Source organism: Pleurodeles waltl, chromosome 4_1 (genome assembly GCF_031143425.1).
Source record: "Pleurodeles waltl isolate 20211129_DDA chromosome 4_1, aPleWal1.hap1.20221129, whole genome shotgun sequence".
Lineage (NCBI taxonomy): Eukaryota > Metazoa > Chordata > Amphibia > Caudata > Salamandridae > Pleurodeles > Pleurodeles waltl.
The window spans coordinates 57071834-57091506 of record NC_090442.1 but is presented as its reverse complement, the minus strand read 5'-3'; the positions used below and the strand labels follow the sequence as shown (position 1 = coordinate 57091506).

The following is a 19673-nucleotide window of genomic DNA, read 5'->3' as shown; positions in this document are numbered from 1 at the left end:
CTGCAACAACGGAAGATGCCAGGAACTTCTCCTTTGCACAGAAGATGTCCCACGGGGTGCTGGAGGATGCAGAGTTGTTTCTTTGAAGAAAGACTGCAAACAAGCCTTGCTAGCTGCAAAGGTTGCAGTTGAAGAAAAAAGGGTGCTGCCCGGGCCCGGGAAGGACCATGAGGTCGCCACTTGGAAGAGGAGACAGAGGGGGTCCTCAGCAACACAGAGAGCCCACGCACAAGAAGGCAGCACCTGCAGAAGTACTTGAACACGGGTTCAAGAAAACTGAACACGGCGGTCGTCTCAACACTACAAAAGAGAGTCCCACAAAGCCAGTGGTCAACTCAGTGAGTTGAGCAATGCAGGACGGAGTGCTGGGGACCTGGGCTGTGCTGTGCACGAAGGATTCCTTGCAGAAGTGCACAGAAGCCCTAGCAGCTGCAGTTCACGCAGTACACAGGATTACTGTCTGGAGAAGGGAGGCAAGGACTTACCACCTCCGAATTTGGACAGATGGACCACTGGACTGTCGGGGTCACTTGGATCCACCACCTGTGTTCCAGGGGCCATGCTCGTCACAATGAAAGAGGACCCAGAGGACCGGTGAAGCTGAAGTTTGGTGCCTGCGTTAGCAGGGGGAAGATTACGTCGACCCACTGAGATTTCTTGGCTTCCAGTGCAGGGCGCAGGCAGACAGACCCTAGAGCATGCGCCACCAGGAAACAGTCGAGAAAGCTGGCAGGATTAGGCGCTACAATGTCGCTAGTAGTCTTCTTGCTACTTTGTTGCAGTTTTGCAGGTGTCCTGGAGCAGTCAGCGGTCGATCCTTGGCAGAAGTCGAAGAGGGAGATGCAGAGGAACTCTGGTGAGCTCTTGCATTCGTTATCTGAAGAGAAACCCACAGGAGAGACCCTAAATAGCCCTCAGAGGAGGACTGGCCACCAAGTCAGTTAAGCACCTATCAGGAGGGGTCTCTGACGTCACCTGCTGGCACTGGCCACTCAGAGGTCTCCATTGTGCCCTCACACCTCTGCATTCAAGATGGCAGAGGTCTGGGACACACTGGAGGAGGTCTGAGCACCACCCCTGGGGTGGTGATGGACAGGGGAGTGGTCACTCCCCTTTCCTTTGTCCTGTTGCGCTCCAGAGCGGGGGCTGGGGGATCCCTGAACCGGTGTAGACTGGTTTATGCAAGGAGGGCACCATCTGTGCCCTTCAAAGCATTTCCAGAGGCCAGGAGAGGCTACTCCTCTCAGGCCCTTAACACCTATTTCTAAAGGGAGAAGGTGTAACACCCTCTCTTAGAGGAAATCCTTTGTTTTGCTTTCCTGAGACTGGGCTGCCCAGACCCCAGGAGGGCAGAAGCCTGTCTGTGGGTTGGCAGCAGCAGTAGCTGCGGTGAAAACACCAGAGAGATGGTTTGGCAGTGCCCAGGGTCCATGCTGGAGCCCCGCGATGCATGGGATTGGCACCCCAATACCAGATTTGGCATGGGGGGGACAATTCCATGATCTTAGACATGTTACATGGCCATATTCGGAGTTACCATGGTGAAGCTACGTATAGGTATTGACCTATATGTAGTGCACATGTGTAATGGTGTCCCCGCACACACAAAGTCCAGGGAAATTGCCCTGAACTATGTGGGGGCACCTTGGCTAGTGCCAGGGTGCCCTCACACTTAGTAACTTTGCACCTAACCTTTACCAAGCGAGGGTTAGACATATAGGTGACTTATAAGTTACTTAAGTGCAGTGTAAAATGGCTGTGAAATAACGTGGACGTTATTTCACTCAGGCTGCAGTGGCAGTCCTGTGTACAAATTGTCTGAGCTCCCTATGGGTGGCAAAAGAAATGCTGCAGCCTATAGGGATCTCCTGGAACCCCAATACCCTGGGTACCTAGGTACCGTATACTAGGGAATTATAAGGGTGTTCCAGCGTGCCAATTAGAATTGGAAAAAATGGTCACTAGCCTATAGTGACATTTTTAAAGGCAGAGAGAGCATAAGCACTCAGGTTCTGATTAGCAGAGCCTCAGTGACAGTTAGTCACTACACAGGGACACACATTCAGGCCACAAACTATGAGCACTGGGGTCCTGGCTAGCAGGATCCCAGTGAGACTTGCAAAAACAAACTGATATACAAGTAAAAATGGGGGTAACATGCCAGGCAAGATGGTACTTTCCCACAGTGAGTATTAGGCAGATTAGCAATATAAATTATGCTTTTCCAACCTGTACAGACAACAGCCACAAGTATCTGAAAGTGAATCGAATAGGTTACCACCAACCAACTTACAGACAAAGGGGAACACACGTTCCAGACTTACTATAGGACAATTCGGTCTCTGGTCTGCAAAGAAATCTTTGGAAATATTTGCAAAGCAACTCGTAGAACCAAGAGATCTATGAAGTCACACTTAACGCAGGGCATGCCACTCACATAAACTGCCATAATAAGAGTAGGGAAATAGAGAGGAGTAGAGCAGGCAAGAAGATGTGGCTCATACCTAATATACTGTACAGTGAGAGGACACACAACATTTTATCAAAGGAATAAAAAAAGCTCTTACCATCCTAGCGCCAATTCTGCACATTGTGAGGAGTCCAAGTCTATTGGCTTCAAGTCACAAGATGTCCAGGCCTTAACTCTGAGAGTTATAAAGAGTCACAGTCCTTCCTATGCAATTTATTGGAAGTTGAGCCTTTCATCTGCAGGAGATTACGTGACAATTATAAAGACACTCGTCCTTTCTTCCATCCACTGGGACGTTAGAAGAAAGACAGACCTTTCTTTATTTAATGAACGAACCCAAACCTCTAATGTGAAAATTATGCGGACTGCATGCTTCTCTTCGGGTTACGAGGAGTTAAGGCACCTCCTCGCCCGTCTGAAGGTGCCAAAGTGCTGCTGGGTGCCGTGTCTGGAGCAGGTGCAGTTGCTCAGGGTTTTGTATTTACTAATATCCAATGCACTCCAAGAGAGCCTCCCACACACTGGAGCTAATCCTGACCAGGAGGCAATGGCTGAAATGCAAGGCACCTCCTGTCCCCTCCCCCAGGGTGCCTTTTCTCGTCCACTTGTACTTCACAGACGCTCCCGCCCCAGGAGCCTGGAAGCCTGAGCGTGGAGACGCCTCCTCCCGCTGGAGACAAAGAAAAGGAGCCTGGCGACGTGGCGGAGGAGGCGCAGTCTGCGCGTGTCACTGTGAGTAGTGTCTCAGGCACAGCCTGGGACCCTGAATGACAGCTGAGGTGCAGTCTGCGCATGTCACTGTAAAGTGTCCCAGGCGCGCATGTCAACGAGAATAGTGTCCCAGCACGCATGTCACCATGTCTCAGTCACTTCCAGGTACAAAGAATAGTTTATAGGCGAAGGCAAAAAACTAGAACTATTCAAACTACAGTAACTTTTCCACTCTGAACATTCTGCGCCTGCGCTAGAAATGCCACCTGCGTAGAAGGAAGAGTTTACATTTTACGCTTGCGTAAAAAAAAGTACTACAACCTGCACAACCTTTCAGGAGCGGCACGCATGCGCACGTGAATGAAGCGGCCTCTGACCGCCTCCGTGACGCGCATGCGCAGACGCATTGTAAAAGGCAGTGTCTGCAGTTTCCCTGGTCTGTTGGCTCTTGTCCGCGAAGGAACCCGCAAGGAATTCCCAGGTGAGCCTGAAATGCGGACAAGCGGCGTTCAGTGCACGGTGGGGGGGTCGATGCAGTCTAACCTGCAGTTTTTGGACTGAGTGGTTGGTTTTGAGACAGAGGATGACGAATACTGACTGACCTTTGACTCGTTCATTTGTGTCCAGTACATTGGGATGTGCGTCTGGTTCGTGGTGTGTTTGCTTCGCTTTTTCATGTTTTTTAATTGCTCTTGGTGGCTCCTACCACTCAGTGACAGCTTTTTTTTATTGTACTTCGTATATCGCATGTAGTGCCTGAGATCATGCCTGATATAGTGCAACAAAAAGGTTTCTGTCTGTTAAGTCACAATGAGGTAAGAAGAGTTGGAAGTACTAGAAAGGCTAAACAATTGCATCATTTGCACCAGCACACAAGACCGGACCCTTTATGGAAGTCTTTAACTTTGGAAGCCTTAGACCTAAGTCTACATGCCCAAGACAAGATTGTTGAATATCGTTTGAAACCTTTCAAAATGGAACACTTTTCAAACTAGTCATACTATCGATGGTTGCACGGTGGGTGAAGACCAACTGTTTGAAGTTCATCTCCGACAGGATGCAGGTGGTACTCTTTAAAAACATACACCTCTCATAGGTCCTTAGCCTGGTGGCTCCTTGGAACTAGAACTGATACCCAAGCTGGATCATGAAAACACACAGTACGTCATTATCTAAGGCTTACAAAGAGCCACCAGGTCATTCAGAACGCAGTTGACAGTCTGAAGCTCAAGCTCCCACACTCACATTTTCACACACCTCAGACCTCCACTGGCTCCCTGTTAACGATTGTGCCCTGATCAAGTTATGCGCAATCAAGGTCCTGCATACCAGAACAGCCACATCAGCTTCCACACAGACCATCCACCTCAGCTCTGTCTGCTTCCTGCTCGCCCATCCCCTCCTTCCAAAGAGTCAGCCTCTCTAGTAGCACCTTTTCATACCAGGCTTTTAAAGCATGGAACAACCTCCCCCAAGCACATGAGAACCATCAGTGCAGGCGTTTAATTCCATAAAAATGAAAACCTGGCTATTCCACCAGGCCTCAGCTGAGGCAGCACCGTCCTTCCCAAGGTGTAAGGATACCCTCTCGTGATATGCGCATCATACAAATAACATTGCCCGGACATGGTAATTGAAGAGTGGGGCAGTACTTTTTGGGATGGCTCCGTTGTGTATTTCTTTATACAAATTTGAAGCAAATATCTGAGCTAACACTATAATACTGAACAATTTATAAAGTTATACGTAAGTTACACAAAAGCAGATGTTTCGTGAAAGGCTATTAAAACTTCATGAAAAGATATTCAGTGCAATACTGGATGATGTGATTAAGGGCAAATTATATAATTGCATCAGCTATGGTAAAGGCTTGAAATTTAAAGATTATACATTTATACACACATTTTGTATATTTTTACTGATTTTAGAATTGAGTGATTGCATTTGCTTGATAAGGTGTGCAATAAAGCGGAGTCTGATTGCATTTGCTTGATAAAGTGTTTAATAAAGCTGATACTGATTTCTTAAAAAAAAAAAAAAAAATTGGTTTTATGATGGGTGCTGTTGGCAAGAGAGATTTACTGTTCTTGAATGTGCAGTGTTGATCTTTGAAGAAAAATGTGCCCATGTTGAAGATGTTTTTATTTGTGATTTTTTTTAATACTTTTAAATGACACCTCCTCCCCCGCCCCAGTCGAGATACTATGCAGATTGTGAGCTCAGACGGAATCACGTGCAACCATGTATCTTTTGGTGAGCAACAGGTTGCGAGATTCTGCTTTGAGTGAGGAAGAGTGATTGTTTGCTATATAGTAATTGATAGTTTAACCAATATATCACATTACAGTGTGGAAGTGTACAGCTGATCTCTAGAATATTTTGCAAATATCTACAATGCAACAGTGCAAAGAGACTGTTAGCCTAGGGAACAATGCTTATAAATAGAAGATATCAGGAGCATAAAATCAAACAATTATGGGGAAGAGGCAATGCCATTCCAGGGCTCTTCACTGGTCACTAAGAGACTGTTCGAGGCAATCATTAATCACTAGAAAATAATGCAAGCCTAATTTGACATGGTCAATATTGAGGCAGTGCCATTCCAGGGTTCAACACTAGCAACCTGTGGAGCATGGTTGCCAATGGCGACAGGTATTAACAGCCTAGACATTTATTTTGATGACTCCGATATATTGCTAGCTTAGCTCAATATAATGATAACTAAACAATTCTAGGCACTGAAATTTGTACTGGAAGTGGAGCACATAGTAGAAGAGATAAATTGACAAATTATATTAAATCTTTCACTGTGTTGCTTTTCACCTGCAACAGGTTCAAAGTAATACAGAAAAAATATAACAGGGGAAAAGGGATACAAAAACAGGAAGTACATTCCAGTGACTACTGAACACATTGAGATTAAAGCTGGAATATAAACACCCACATGTAAGCTGATCAACAAGCATTGGCATAGCCAATAGGTCTCGCCTTTGGGACATTATAAGTATTTAACCATGCAGCACATTATCCTGGGTGCTACAACATCTATTGCTCTTTAATGTGGAAGCTTTGACACTAATAGTCACATTGTAGCACTGCATTGAGAAGTACATATTTAAAGTGTTATCTCTCTGTGCCTTCCAAAAATAAAATTCTGAGACCCGCCAATCTGAAACAATTGAAGTAAAAGAATGCCGAAAGCCAACAAAATGCTGCCATTTATCAGTGTCATTGTGAGATTTCAAAGGGGATCTTGGCAGGGGGAAAAACAACTGTTTTTGTCACCACTCCTTAGGGCATGCCACATAGCTAGGCTGGGGGAGCGCTTTTCACTGCTGCTGTCCTGTAAATAACAGGAGGGGAGCGAGCATCGGTAAAAGATAAAGCGCAATGTCCATGAAGCCGCCGCCTTGCTGAGTCAGAACAACCCATGCACTCTGCTATAAAAGCAGTGTCCGAACACAAACAGAACAAGCCGGCGCACAAAGTAAACAAAACAAAAACACTTAACATGAGCAGAGGCAGGCCAACAAAAAAGAGAGTGCTCTCAAAGTATCCTAAATAACCTGAAGCGTAAGAGCACATGTAACAGGGGCAGCCCTCACTGGAGGATACAGTCCAAAAGGAGGGACTACTAAACATCTTGATCAAACAAAAGCTGGCATTTACAAAGGACAGTAGGATGAACCAATGAAAAAAGATGGGGGGGGGGGGTGCTTGTAGCCAATAGTGTAGATACAGCATGCCTTTGAACAGACAGCGTGCATGCGCTGCCTGGGTGAGACCTAAAAACGACAGGGTGTTGGTACTGAAGATGTTGCACTGACATGGGTAGTGTCTTTTTCTCTGAGTGATCCTAGACTGTTACTTTTCCTGCATGACCCTCATTTCAAGTCAGCAGAAAAATCCATTAATTATTTAGTACAGTAGGGATCTGTGCTTTGTCCCTATTTATTCAGTGTGTTAATGCTTCTGTTGGTATATATTCTACATTTGTTGGAAAAAATACTGTTGGTGGCTTGATGAAATGTGTTGACTTTTATCTCTTTACATATGAACAAGTAGGTTTCTGAGTCATTCTGTCCCTTGGACAAGTAGATATAGAATTTCACAACCTTGAGTAACACTACTACCTTCTACCTTTTCCACGTAGGTAGACAGTGGGGTGTTGAACTGTATATTGACTTGGGAAAAAAAAAATCACCTTATACAAATTGCAGACGCCCTCCCTTGGAATTAATCAAACAACCAATTCAGTATCCATAAAGTTTCTAAGGACTTTGAGCAAGCAGCTACCACAAAGAAGCTGTCCACTGATCTAGTAGGTAAAACAGAGGGTGGGATAGCCATTGTTTATCTGACTAAATTCCTATGTGCCAGTCAGTCCCTGGCTTAGCACAAAGCGTGAGGATCTCTCCTCTCCTTTTTTATCTAAATCTCTGACACCTTCTCCATTTTGGGTGTTCTTATTTATCACCCTCTCAACACTGACACCAAGTTTGCAATCTGTTGTCCCCAGCAATCTTGCCCCTTTATCTTCAACATGATAATTTTGGGATTTTAGGAAATTGCAACCTACATTTCTGTGATCACAGGTGTAAATATGCAGAAATGCTCATTGAAATTTTGTCCTGCCTCAGCCTTGTGCAGAGACTAAAGGGTATGACTCATAAGAGGGAGGGGGGAGGGGGGGCTGCACATGCTCAATGTTGTTTTCTCCTAAGTAACTTATAAGTCACCTGTATGTCTAACCCTCACCTAGTGAAGGTTAGGTGCACAGTTACGAAGTGTGAGGGCACCCTGGCACTAGCCAAGGTGCCCCCATATAGTTCATGGCAATTTCCCCAGACTTTGTGAGTGCGGGGACACCATTACACGCGTGCACTACATATAGGTCAATACCTATATGTAGCTTCACAATGGTAACTCCGAATATGGCCATGTAACATGTCTAAGTTAATGGAATTGTCCCCCATGCCAAATCTGGTATTGGGGTGCCAATCCCATGCATCCCCGGGGCTCCAGCATGGACCCCGGGTACTGCCAAACCAGCTCTCTGGCGTTTTCACTGCAGCTACCGCTGCTGCCAACCCACAGACAGGCTTCTGCCCTCCTGGGGTCTGGGCAGCCCAGTCCCAGGAAAGCAGAACAAAGGATTTCCTCTAAGAGAGGGTGTTACACCTTCTCCCTTTGGAAATAGGTGTTAAGGGCCTGAGAGGAGTAGCCTCTCCTGGCCTCTGGAAATGCTTTGAAGGGCACAGATGGTGCCCTCCTTGCATAAACCAGTCTACACCGGTTCAGGGATCCCCCAGCCCCTGCTCTGGCACTAAACAAGACAAAGGATAGGGGAGTGACCACTCCCCTGTCCATTACCACCCCAGGGGTGGTGCCCAGAGCTCCTCCAGTGTGTCCCAGACCTCTGCCATCTTGAATGCAGAGGTGTGAGGGCACAATGGAGACCTCTGAGTGGCCAGTGCCAGCAGGTGACGTCAGAGACCCCTCCTGATAGGTGCTTACCTGACTAGGTGGCCAACCCTCCTCTGAGGGCTATTTAGGGTCTCTCCTGTGGGTTTCTCTTCAGATAACTAATGCAAGAGCTCACCAGAGTTCCTCTGCATCTCCCTCTTTGACTTCTGCCAAGGATCGACCGCTGACTGCTCCAGGACGCCTGCAAAACTGCAACAAAGTAGCAAGAAGACTACCAGCAACATTGTAGTGCCTATTCCTACCGGCTTTCTCAACTGTTTCCTGGTGTTGCATGCTCTGGGGGCTTCCTGCCTTCACCCTGCACTGGAAGCCAAGAAGAAATCTCCCGTGGGTCGACGGAATCTTCCCCCTGCTACCGCAGGCACCAAACGTCTGCTTCACCAGTCCTCTGTGTCCCCTCTCATTGTGATGACCGTGGTCCCTGGAACACAGGAGCTGGATCCAAGTGACCCTGACAGTCCAGTGGTCCATCTGTCCATATTTGGTGGAGGTAAGTCCTTGCCTCCCCACGCCAGGCAGTAATCCTGTGTACTGCGTGATCTGCAGCTGCTAGGGCTTCTGTGCACTTTTGCAAGGAATCCTTTGTGCACAGCACAGCCCAGGTCCCCAACACTCTGTCCTGCATTGCTCAACTCGCTGAGTTGACCACCGGCTTCGTGGGATCCTCCTTTGTAGTGTTGAGACGACCGCCGTGCTCAGTTCTCTTGAACCTGTGTTCAAGTGCTTCTGCGGGTGCTGCCTGCTTCTGCATGGGCCCTCTGTGTTGCTGAGTGCCCCCTCTGTCTCCTCGTCCAAGTGGCGACCTCCTGGTCCTTCCTGGGCCCGGGCAGCACCCTTTTTCTTCAACCACGACCTTTGCAGCTAGCAAGGCTTGTTTGCAGTCTTTCTGCGTAGAAACAACTCTGCATACCCCAGCACGCCGTGGGACATCTTCTTTGTAAAGGAGAAGTTCCTGGCACCTTCCGTTGTTGCAGAATCTTCAGCTTCTTCCACCCGGAGGCAGACATTTTGCACCTTTTTCCGGGGTTTAGTGGGCTCCTGCCCCCCTGGACACTTTTGTGACTCTTGGACTTGGTCCTCAGGTCCAAGAATCCGTCTTCGGTGCTTTGCAGTCAGTTGTGGTCTTTGCAGAATCTCCTATCACGACTTTAGTGTGTTTCTGGGGAAGTAGGGTAACTTTACTCCTACTTTTCAGGGTCGTGGGGTGGGGTGGGACACCCTTAGTGTTTTCTTACACTCCCAGCAACCCTCTACACACTACACTAGCCTAGGGGTCCATTCGTGGTTCGCATTCCACTTTCTTAGTATATGGTTTGTGTTGCCCCTAGGCCTATTGTATCCTACAGTGTTTTCACTACTTTTCTAACTGTTTACTTACCTGATTTTGGTTTGTGTATATATTTTGTGTATTTTACTTACCTCCTAAGGGAGTATATCCTCTGAGATATTTTTGGCACACTGTCACTAAAATAAAGTATCTTTTATTTTTAGTAACTCTGAGTATTGTGATTCTTATGACATAGTGCTATATGATATAAGTAGTATAGTAGGAGCTTTGTATGTCTCCTAGTTCAGCCTAAGCTGCTCTGCTATAGCTACCTCTATCAGCCTAAGCTGCTAGAACAGTACTTATCTACTAATAAGGGATAACTGTACCTGGCACAAGGTGTAAGTACCATCAGGTACCCACTATAAGCCAGGCCAGCCTCCTACACCAGGGCATTAGGGTTCCAGGGGCTCCCTATGGGCTGCAGCATTTCTTGTGCCACCCATAGGGAACCCAGGCAAAGGCTCCTACAGGACTGCCATTGTAGTCTGTGTGAAATGGTGCATGCACACTGCACCAGGTCACTTATAAGTCACCTATATGTCTGGCCTTCCAGCCTTGAAGGCTAGGTGCAAAGTACCTGTGTGTGAGGGCACCCCTACACTAGCAGAGGTGCCCCCACATTGTCCAGGACCATTTTCCCAGACTGTGTGAGTGCGGGATGCAATTTTACTCGTACACTGATCATAGGTCAATACCCATGTCCAGCTTCCCAATGGTAACTCTGAATATGGTCATGTGAGGTGTCTAACATCTTGGAATTATACCCCAATGCTATTTCTAGCACTGGTTGTATAATTCCATGCACTCTGGGGGCTCCAAAGTGGACCCCCAGTACTGTCATTCCAGCCTTGTGAGGTTTTGAAGGCAGCCCAGCTGCTGCCACCCCACAGACAGGGTTCTGTCCTCATGCTGCTTGTACAGCTCGAGCTCAGGAAGGCAGAAACAAAGGATTTCCTTTGAGAGAGGGGTGTCACACCCTCTCCCTTTGGTAATAGGTGCTACAGGCATGGGAGGTGTAGCCTCCCAGAGCCTCTGGAAATGCTCTGAATGGCACAAATGGTGCCCTCTGTGCTTAATCCAGTCTACACCGGTTCAGGGACCCCAGCCCCTGCTCTGGCAATAAACTGTACAAAGGAAAGGGGAGTGACCACTCCCCTGTCCATCACCACCCCAGGGGTGGTGCTCAGAGCTCCTCCAGAGGGTTCCTGGGTTTTGCCATCTTGTTTTTAAGATAGGCAGGCAGTCTGGGAGCATCTGAGTGGCCAGTGCCAGCAGGTGACATCCGAGCCCTCCCCTGATAGGTGCTTACCTGTTTAGGTGACCAATCCCCCTTTCAAGGCTATTTAGGGTCTCTCCTTTGGGTGGTTATTCAGATTCGGATTTCAAGACTCCAGCAGGAATCTTCTGCGTCCTTTACTTCACCTTCTCACCGAACAAACTGAATCTGGAGCCTCCAGGAACTCTACAAACTGCAACAAAGAAGCTAAGACGACTTCTGCAAAATTGTACCTTCAGCTCCTGCCTTCAACTACAACTGTTTCCCAGTTGTGCATCCTCAGAAGACAGCCTGTCTTCAGCATGCACCAGAAGAGCAAGGGAATCTCCCTTGAAGTGAAGAGTCACTTCCCTGCTTCGGCAGGCACCCCTCTGCAGCGACGGCCGGTGGCTTGGGTCCCCTCTCCTGAAGAAGTGTGTGGCTCAAGTAACACGGGTGGTGGACTGAAGTGGTCTAGACGGTCCTGAAGTCCAGCTGTCCAACTTTGGTGGAGGGTTAAGGGCTTGCCTCCCCAGGCAAGACAGTACCGCCGGTGCACCGCGTGATATGCAGTTGCCAAGGCTTGTGTGCGACCTTCCATGAAGTTCTTTGTGCACAGCACAGCTCCGGCCCACATCCCTCCATCCTGCGACGCACAGCTCCCTGAGTGGTGCTCTGGCGGCATGGGATCCCTTTGTGTCATGCTGTTTGGGCCTCCATTTGCACCTTCTTTGTCCCCATGCTGTGGGGCTCCTGTGTGTGCTTCCTGGTCTTTCGTGGGCTCTCTGGACTACTGAGAGCCCCCTATGTATCCCCCTCCTAGGTAGAGTCGACCTTGTCCTTCCTGGGCAGCACCATTTACCGCTACCCACGAGCTTTGCGTTTACCAAGGCTTGTTCACGGGCTCCAGCGGTGTAAACCAGACTGTAATCATCCATCCGGCGTGGGACATCTTCTGCACCAACCAGGAACCCGCATATGTCTTCTTGGGTGCATTACTGACTTTTGTTCGTCACCAGTGGTGGTTCTTTTGCACCTTCATCCGGGTTAGCAGGGGCTCCTGTTCTCCCTGGACTCTTCTGTGCTTCTTAGACGTGGTCCCCTTCTTCCACAGGTCTTCAGGTCCCAGAATCCACTGATGGGTGTCTTGCAGTCTCTTCTGGTTCTTGCATTCTCTTCTTTTTAGTTTTCTTGTGTGTTCTAGGAAAGTTCCTTTGTTTTTACTCCTACTTTCCTGGGCTCTGGGGTGGCTTCTATTACTTACCTTTGGGGTTTTCTAACACTCCCAGCGCCCCTCTACAAACTACACTTGCCCAGGTGGGAAACCGACATTCGCATTCCATTTTGTTAGTATATGGTTTGTGTTCCTCCAGGCCCATTTTAACTATTGTGATTTTCACTAATTGCACTGTTTTCTGACTGTTTACTTACCTGTTTTTGGATACTAGTGTATATATTGTGTATATTACTTACCTCTTAAGGCAGTATAGTCTATAAGGTATATTTGGCAAGTGTGTCACCAAAATAAAGTACCTTCATTTTTGTACCACTGAGAATTTTCTATCGTGTGTGACTGTAGTGATATTGCATACACTTTGCATGTCTCCTAGTTAGGCCTTGGCTGCTTATCAACACTACCACTAGAGAGCCTGGCTTCTAGACACTGACTACATACACTAATAAGGGATAACAGGACCTGCTATAAGGTGTAACTACCTTTGGTACCCACTACAAACTGGGCCAGCCTCCTACACTTTCCATACTTAAACCTCTGTCTCATGAAAGTAAAGCCTGAGAACTAAACTCAAGCCTCCATAATTTGATTCCCAAACCTGTTTTAGAGGATCGGTCATCTTTTGAAGCGAAGGAAGTCTTCATTGCTCCTCATGCAAAAACTCCCATCTGGCTACTTGGCAGTATACCCATCAATCAAATGCTTGCCTCTCTGAAAAATGAAACAAGCATACATGGCCATAAAAGCACAATCAGAAAGAAAACTAAAGTTTGCACTAGTCCTTAAAAGGGGTCTGCCTTCCTGAATTTCCATTATCCTACACTTTTGCCTGTGCACGAAGAAGTGAAGGGGGCACTAGAGAACTGATGGAGGCAGATAGTCTACAATTGGGACAATAAGGTCAATGGGAATCTGGTTCCCAAGACACCATTGCTTTGAATTAAATCCAGTAATTGAAAAGCGCGCTACCACTCTCAGAGGAACATCCTGGCACTATTGCGGAAGACCATGCTACTCAACACGTTCAAGATCAAGCCTAAGGGAGAAACTACCTCAGAGGGAGCAGAATAGCATAGTGTATCAGAGGCTGCAAAGATCCACATCTTTATATGCTTTCTAAAGGTTGCTTCTGAGTTAATGAATCTTAAAGGACTATGGAGGTGGTTTGAGGCCTTGGTTCCTAGAACTGCAACTGTTTTGCTGGCAGGCCGCCCAAAATCTCTCTCCGTGGGCCTCTTTTTTAAAAAAGTTTTACCTTGGATGCTGGTAAGACAACTAGACCTCCTATCTAGAAAGTTGAAGGCCATTTGGCCCTAGTCAAACTACAGAGACACAAACACAGTCTCAAATTGAGAGCCATTTTGATAGGTCTTTGTACCATTTTACAATGCAGCGCTAGCCAAACTGTAGATCAATGGCCTGACTAAGATGCATTATATTAGAATGCATGGGGGATCACACAGTCTGACAAGATGCCCGCAAAGTAGCACAACCTCTGGCACTAGGCCATCATTAATTTCCTTTTAGTATTCATGGAGCATCAGCAGGAAAGGCAGATGACATGGCAGACTTTCTCAACAGAACAAATTACTCTAGACGTAAGTGGGGGATGGACAATGACTAACCATTGGAAAATGGGGTGAGCTACCCCTGTATTTTTGCAAGGAAGGAAAATAGGAAATGTGCTTTCCCCAGATGCCACCAGCACCTAGGCTGATGGTGAGGGTTGTGTTTTTTTTTTTCCACAACAAGATCTGTCTGCTGTTATTTATTTATGTCTGTGACATCTGGGATGGCATAAGGAAAATATCAGAGATTCTATCAGAGTTCCAACTGCCCTCCCCTCAGGGCTGGGAGTTAACTGGGGTAAATCGTGCGTATTCCCGCTTTACATGCACTACCCATCACAACATCTGACAGTAGGCACATATCACCTGTGATGGAAACCTCATACATTCCACTACTTGGGCATCTGCATAATTCATGACATACAAGTCGTCATCATCGATGGGAACCTCACCAGGGCCGTTTCCTCCTTACGACCCCCAAATGTCCTTCTGGAGTACGCATCCCTTCACAGTTTAATGGAGAGTGCCGCTGACAAACATGGCGAGGTTCCCTAGTCTCTTATATTTTTTTCACAATCTGCCAGTGCGCTTACCATGCTCCACCTTCGATGCACTACATGTTATAATGTGTGAGTTTTATCTGGAATAAAGGTAGAAGATGTGTCATGCTGCGTAAGCTCCAGCTAACCATTGATAAAGGGAGATTGGGAGCTCCTAATTTTGAACATTTTTACTTAGCAGCGCAACTGCAATGGCCACTCTGTGGCTGGCAGGAAGGCTGGCAGATGAGTTGGGGCTGCAGTTGGTGTCGGGTGCACAGAAAGTGATCGGGGAAGCACTACTCCAACACGTAAAGTGTCCTAAAGAAGCAAATAATCTACTACGCGTTATATATGAACGTTAACGCATAAGCTTGTGCCTCATGCCGCCCAACACGCCATACTCTCTAGAGATCAGAGTAAGCCCTATCGCCTCGTTCTGTGACTTAGTTGGGAGAGACGGACTGGCAGCCTGGGAGGTGGCCGGAGTAAGCACACTGGCGGCACTGTTCAGCTATGGCACACTCCTTCCCTTTGACCAGCGGCAAACGGAGAGTAAGCTGCAAGTAGGCCATTTCCTGGCCCGTTGCATTAGTGGCAGAGTTAGCTCGCCTATGGCATATCACTGACGCATAAACAGACCAGCATCCATTAGTGCATATAATCAACGTTATGGGCAATTGTTGCAGACTTGTTACTTGGCTCACCGGAGCACTGGCACACACCACTCAGGACCCCCTATTGCCAACCCAGCGGTGCTGGAATAGGGAATTAGGCCAGGTTCTGCTTTCCAAAGAATGGGATAGAGCGCTTTATTACCCCTGGAAAGTATCACGCAATGCTAAGTTCCAATACATTCATTTCACACTGGCAAGTTTGAATAAAATGTTTGGCTCCGCCTCTTTCTGTCCTAGGTGTCATGTGCAGAATGCTGACATGAAGAATATGTTTTGTGATTGCCTGGCCGTTGAGACCTTGTGGAGAGAGGTTACAAACGCACTGCAAGACATGACAGGTTGCAAAGGTCTGCTCACAGCAGAGGGGGCGTTGTTGGGCCTGTTTAAGTGGAAGAACGCCTAAAAGGTGACTAATCGCTTCATCAGTCCAGCATTACTCATTGCTATGCACTGGAAAGCAGATACACTACCAGGATTGCAGCAACGATGTGCTGCAACACTTAAGTGGGGCAAGGACGAAGCGATAACGCTCAGGCAAGAGGAGGTGTGAAGTTTGCTTAGGATCCCCATTGCAGCATCATGGGATGCACTATTGCAAGATGTACAAACGTTCAAAGAGGCCCTCGCAGTTAAGCTAAAGCCCATTACGTCAACACAGTAGATACCATTCCATTGCTGCTTGTCAACCTGCTGTCGTTGCTATATATTCTTCTCGCTTTACCTGTTGTTTGGCCAAGCTTTCGGGACTTATGGGGTGAGTTCTGGGAGGGAGGGGGGGGCAAGGGGAGTATTCCCCCCCCCACAGATTAGCGCTGATGGATCGGTGGGGGGAAGAGTTTCAACATACATGGTGGTAATATTATTCTGGAGTGAGACTCCCATTGTCATGACCGAAGGTTTGTAGTTGTTTAGACAAAACTGTGTTAGGTCAATTTTTCCTAATAAACTACTGACCTTGATGAGGCTATACAGAACCTGTGTGGGGTCCACGTGTTGTTGTGTATTACTTTGTACCATTCTGACGAAAATCAATAAAATTGGTTTTAAAAAATGGGCTTGCTGGTGCCTTTCACTAGTTCCCCAAACTGCCGAAGCATTGCATGCAGATTGTTGTAACCCTAGCATTAGCAAAAATGATACTGTTATATAGCCTCAAGCCATCACTGCATATTTGACAAATTAATCTACTTGTATGTCCGGCACTGATGATTAAGAAAAGAGGCAAGTCTGTCATGACGCAAGGGAAACAGAAACATGGCATCGCTTTATTTACATCATCTCATAACATAATTGATTAAAGAAGTTTTGGGGCTCACAGCACACTTCTGTGTTTTTTTTATTTTTATGAGTGTTAAAGGAGTTAGCCACTCCACAGCTTTAGCTATCCAGTTTGAATAGTTAGATGTTGCTAGGACTAGATCATTGAACAAACTGGATTGAGTAATAAGATTTCTTCCACCAATTTTATACCAGGCTCATGATTTAATCATTTGGGGATGCTTGGTGCCTATTGTGGTCTTGCTCGGAATCTCTATGGAGAAGAAAATCACTTTATGGTCTGACCAAGTCAGCGGCAGGATGCATATGAAGGAGAGCAGGGTTATTAGTAAAAATGCCACCAAGAGTGTGAAACTGGGGACCCTTCGTGCAGGGTCTAAGCCTAGCACATTTGTCCTTAAGCCTTACCATTTCTGACTAGTATTTGTCCTCTTTTCCTCCCGTCTCTTTTACATTCCTCTATGGATCGTAGACAAAGAGCAACACAGTTAAGGTGACCTCCCTGTTTGAGTCTGGAAGGGCGTAGGACTTTCCCCACTTAATCCCATAACCTCATCCAAGCTACCCTCCCCACCCATTACCATTCTCTGCAACTCTTTCTCCCCATAGGTGATCTGGGTAATCCACCCGATCATCAAGTAATCCAGTACTCTTGATACTGTTCATCTGCACCGTGTTGGCCTTCAGTGCTCTAACTATTGCTTGTACTGTTATACTTTAAAATCTGAGCCATGGTTGTTTTTGATGGGAGTGGAATTTATTACACACCAACATCATTGGATTAATTTTCAGCGTCCGCAATAAAGTGGATGTGCAAAAAAATAGACACTGCTGTATTAAACTGCGCATACATGTTAATAATGCTTGCAGCTGTTTGAAATGTTATTTGGGAATCTAAACCTGACTGTGATGATCACGGTATCTTTTATTTTTTATTTTTTTTACTATCACATTGAGAATACTTTTAGACCTGCATGTTGTTTGCTGCTATTTGTTTACTCCTGAAATACATTTCAGGGCAGAATGATGGAAGGTACACATTGTAGTAGACACTTGCTTATTTCTAAATTGCCATAGGTTATGAAGAAAGTACATTGTGTGATTTGTTTTTTTGATTTGCTAATATTCAGAATGTTGTACTTAATTTGTTTATTTTATGCTGCGATTACAATCGTCTATGGTATATGAGACAAGTGGTGTTATTGAAGAAGCCAGAATAGCATATGTATGTTGGAATTTGAATCAAGAAATCGCAAAAAAAGTTGTGACTTTCAGTGAAATCTTAGCCTGTGTAATGTTTGCAAGTAATAACATTACAACAAACCTCTTTCTTTCAGCAGTTAATGACCGTTTTCAAAGCTGACATCCTGCAAGAAGCATAAAGGTGGTATACTCAGAGGAAGCTTGCACATGCAACTGACGCTTGAATAAGAGTGTGCACTGAAATGGACAGACTGACAAGAAAGCTGATGCCGTGCACCTGTGAACAGTGTGGGGAGGACTTCATAATGTAGCTCTGTGATTTTAGGCATCAGATTTGTCAGATTAAAAGCACCAGTCTGAACATCAAATGGGAAATTGGGGGTTTTCTTGGCGTGATTAACAAATGCTTTTCAGCTTGACAACAAATCCCATATGTCACCCTGGAATTAGTTTGTTCATGCCATGCCATGGCATGTATGGAAAATCATACCCAATCTACAACTTTACAGAGAACCTATAACTGCACAGACTGTGAGAAAAGCTTCAGCCGCACCTCTGAACTGTACAGGCACCTGAAAACTCATACTGGGGAGAAACCATATCAGTGTACTCAGTGTGAGAAAAGCTTCATCCAATGGTCTGACCTTTGCAGACATCAGAGAATCCATACTGGGGAGAAACCGTACAAGTGTCCAGATTGTGATAAATGGTTCACTCGCAGTGGAGATTTGTGCAGGCATCAGAAGATTCATACTGGGGAAAAACCCTACCAATGTACAGAGTGTGAGAAAAGCTTTAATCAGAAGTCTGCTCTGTACAGTCATTTGAGGATCCATACTGGGGAAAAACCATACCAGTGTACAGAGTGTGAAAAAAGCTTCAGCGTGAGCTCAAATCTATGCCAGCACCAGAGGATCCATTCTGGGGAGAAGCCATACCAATGTACAGAGTGTGAGAAAAGTTTCACGCGGAGCTTAAACCTATGCCAGCATCAAATGATCCATACAGGAGAGAAGCCCTACCAGTGCACAGACTGTGGTAAAAACTTTGGGAGAGCATCATATCTGAAGCGGCATCAGAGATCTCATGCGAGGGGAAGACCAGACCAATGTACTGAGTGTGATAAAAGCTTGACTCCGAGCTCGGGAGTGTGTAATCATCAGAGAGGGCATAATGTAGACAAACCATACCAGTTTACTGTTTGTGCAGAAAGTCTTGCTAAGAGTGTGGAGCTAAACCAGCAAGAGAAAACCCATACTATTGACACTAACCCTGAAATAAATAATACTAGCGCATGAAGTAAGAGGAAAAAACGTAACTATATGGTCGGTTTGGAACAAGCATCTTGTGATTCATATTGGGAACAAACCCACTAGTGAAGAGAATGTATTGCACACAGGAAACATAACATGATTTCAAAGTAGTGAAAAAAAGCAAACCCCACTGTTATGACTGCATCAATCATGGTCGTAGTTCCAACTGAGTCGAAAGATAAGGACGTTTTCGTGAGATAAAATGATGGTGTCATTTGTATAGAGTGCAATAAAAAGCATTGGAAACCTTGCAAGCATTTCTAGACCTTTGACCTTGAATTGTACATGCTAAAGGAGCCATTTTTGCGCAATGCAGATGCTAAGAAGAGTTAACAATAACCATTACTAACAAGAACATGAATTAGCCCTAAAGGAAAAGAATTAGCTTGATTCCTGTGGTGGCAAGTGCACACAACATAACCACCATGTCGATAACGACTTGGTGAGAAATGGAAGCATTTTGTAGGTGCAGAAAAAAAACATTTATTTCACAATCTTAGAAAGGATTTAAAAAAGACTTCAAACCTGTAAAACAAATAAGCATTAAGGCCTCGTCTATGCAAGCTCTATTGATTTTTTTTTTGGCCATATTGTACACCAGCACACCT

At 46.1% G+C, this 19673-nt stretch overlaps 2 protein-coding genes across 5 annotated transcripts in view; one reads left to right on the top strand and one right to left on the bottom strand.

Moving 5' to 3' along the window:
- LOC138287385 (zinc finger protein ZFP2-like) overlaps nucleotides 1–19673 on the bottom strand; it is a 140918-nt gene that overhangs the window by 33944 nt on the left and 87301 nt on the right. The window contains exon 1 of one of the 3 annotated variants that reach the window (XM_069227773.1): nucleotides 2568–3206. The exons of the other annotated variants lie outside the window; for them this stretch is intronic. The gene's annotated coding sequence lies outside the window, so the exon portion shown is untranslated. Of the gene's footprint in view, nucleotides 1–2567; nucleotides 3207–19673 lie in introns of those variants that run through there. 3 annotated transcript variants of the gene reach the window in all.
- LOC138287386 (zinc finger protein 436-like) lies at nucleotides 3522–19319 on the top strand. 2 transcript variants are annotated; one of them, XM_069227776.1, is made up of 2 exons: nucleotides 3522–3662; nucleotides 17887–19319. In XM_069227776.1, the coding sequence occupies exon 2, from the start codon at nucleotides 18220–18222 to the stop codon at nucleotides 19048–19050; it is 831 nt and encodes a 276-aa protein (XP_069083877.1). In that variant the 5' UTR covers nucleotides 3522–3662; nucleotides 17887–18219; the 3' UTR covers nucleotides 19051–19319. The 2 variants fall into 2 exon arrangements, with proteins under 2 accessions (XP_069083877.1, XP_069083879.1); XM_069227778.1 differs by having other exon boundaries at nucleotides 3563–3662; nucleotides 17890–19319.

Coding starts and splice junctions, on each gene's coding strand:
- LOC138287386 (XM_069227776.1), top strand. CDS start 18,220: ATGGCATGTATGGAAAATCATACCCAATCTACAACTTTACAGAGAACC.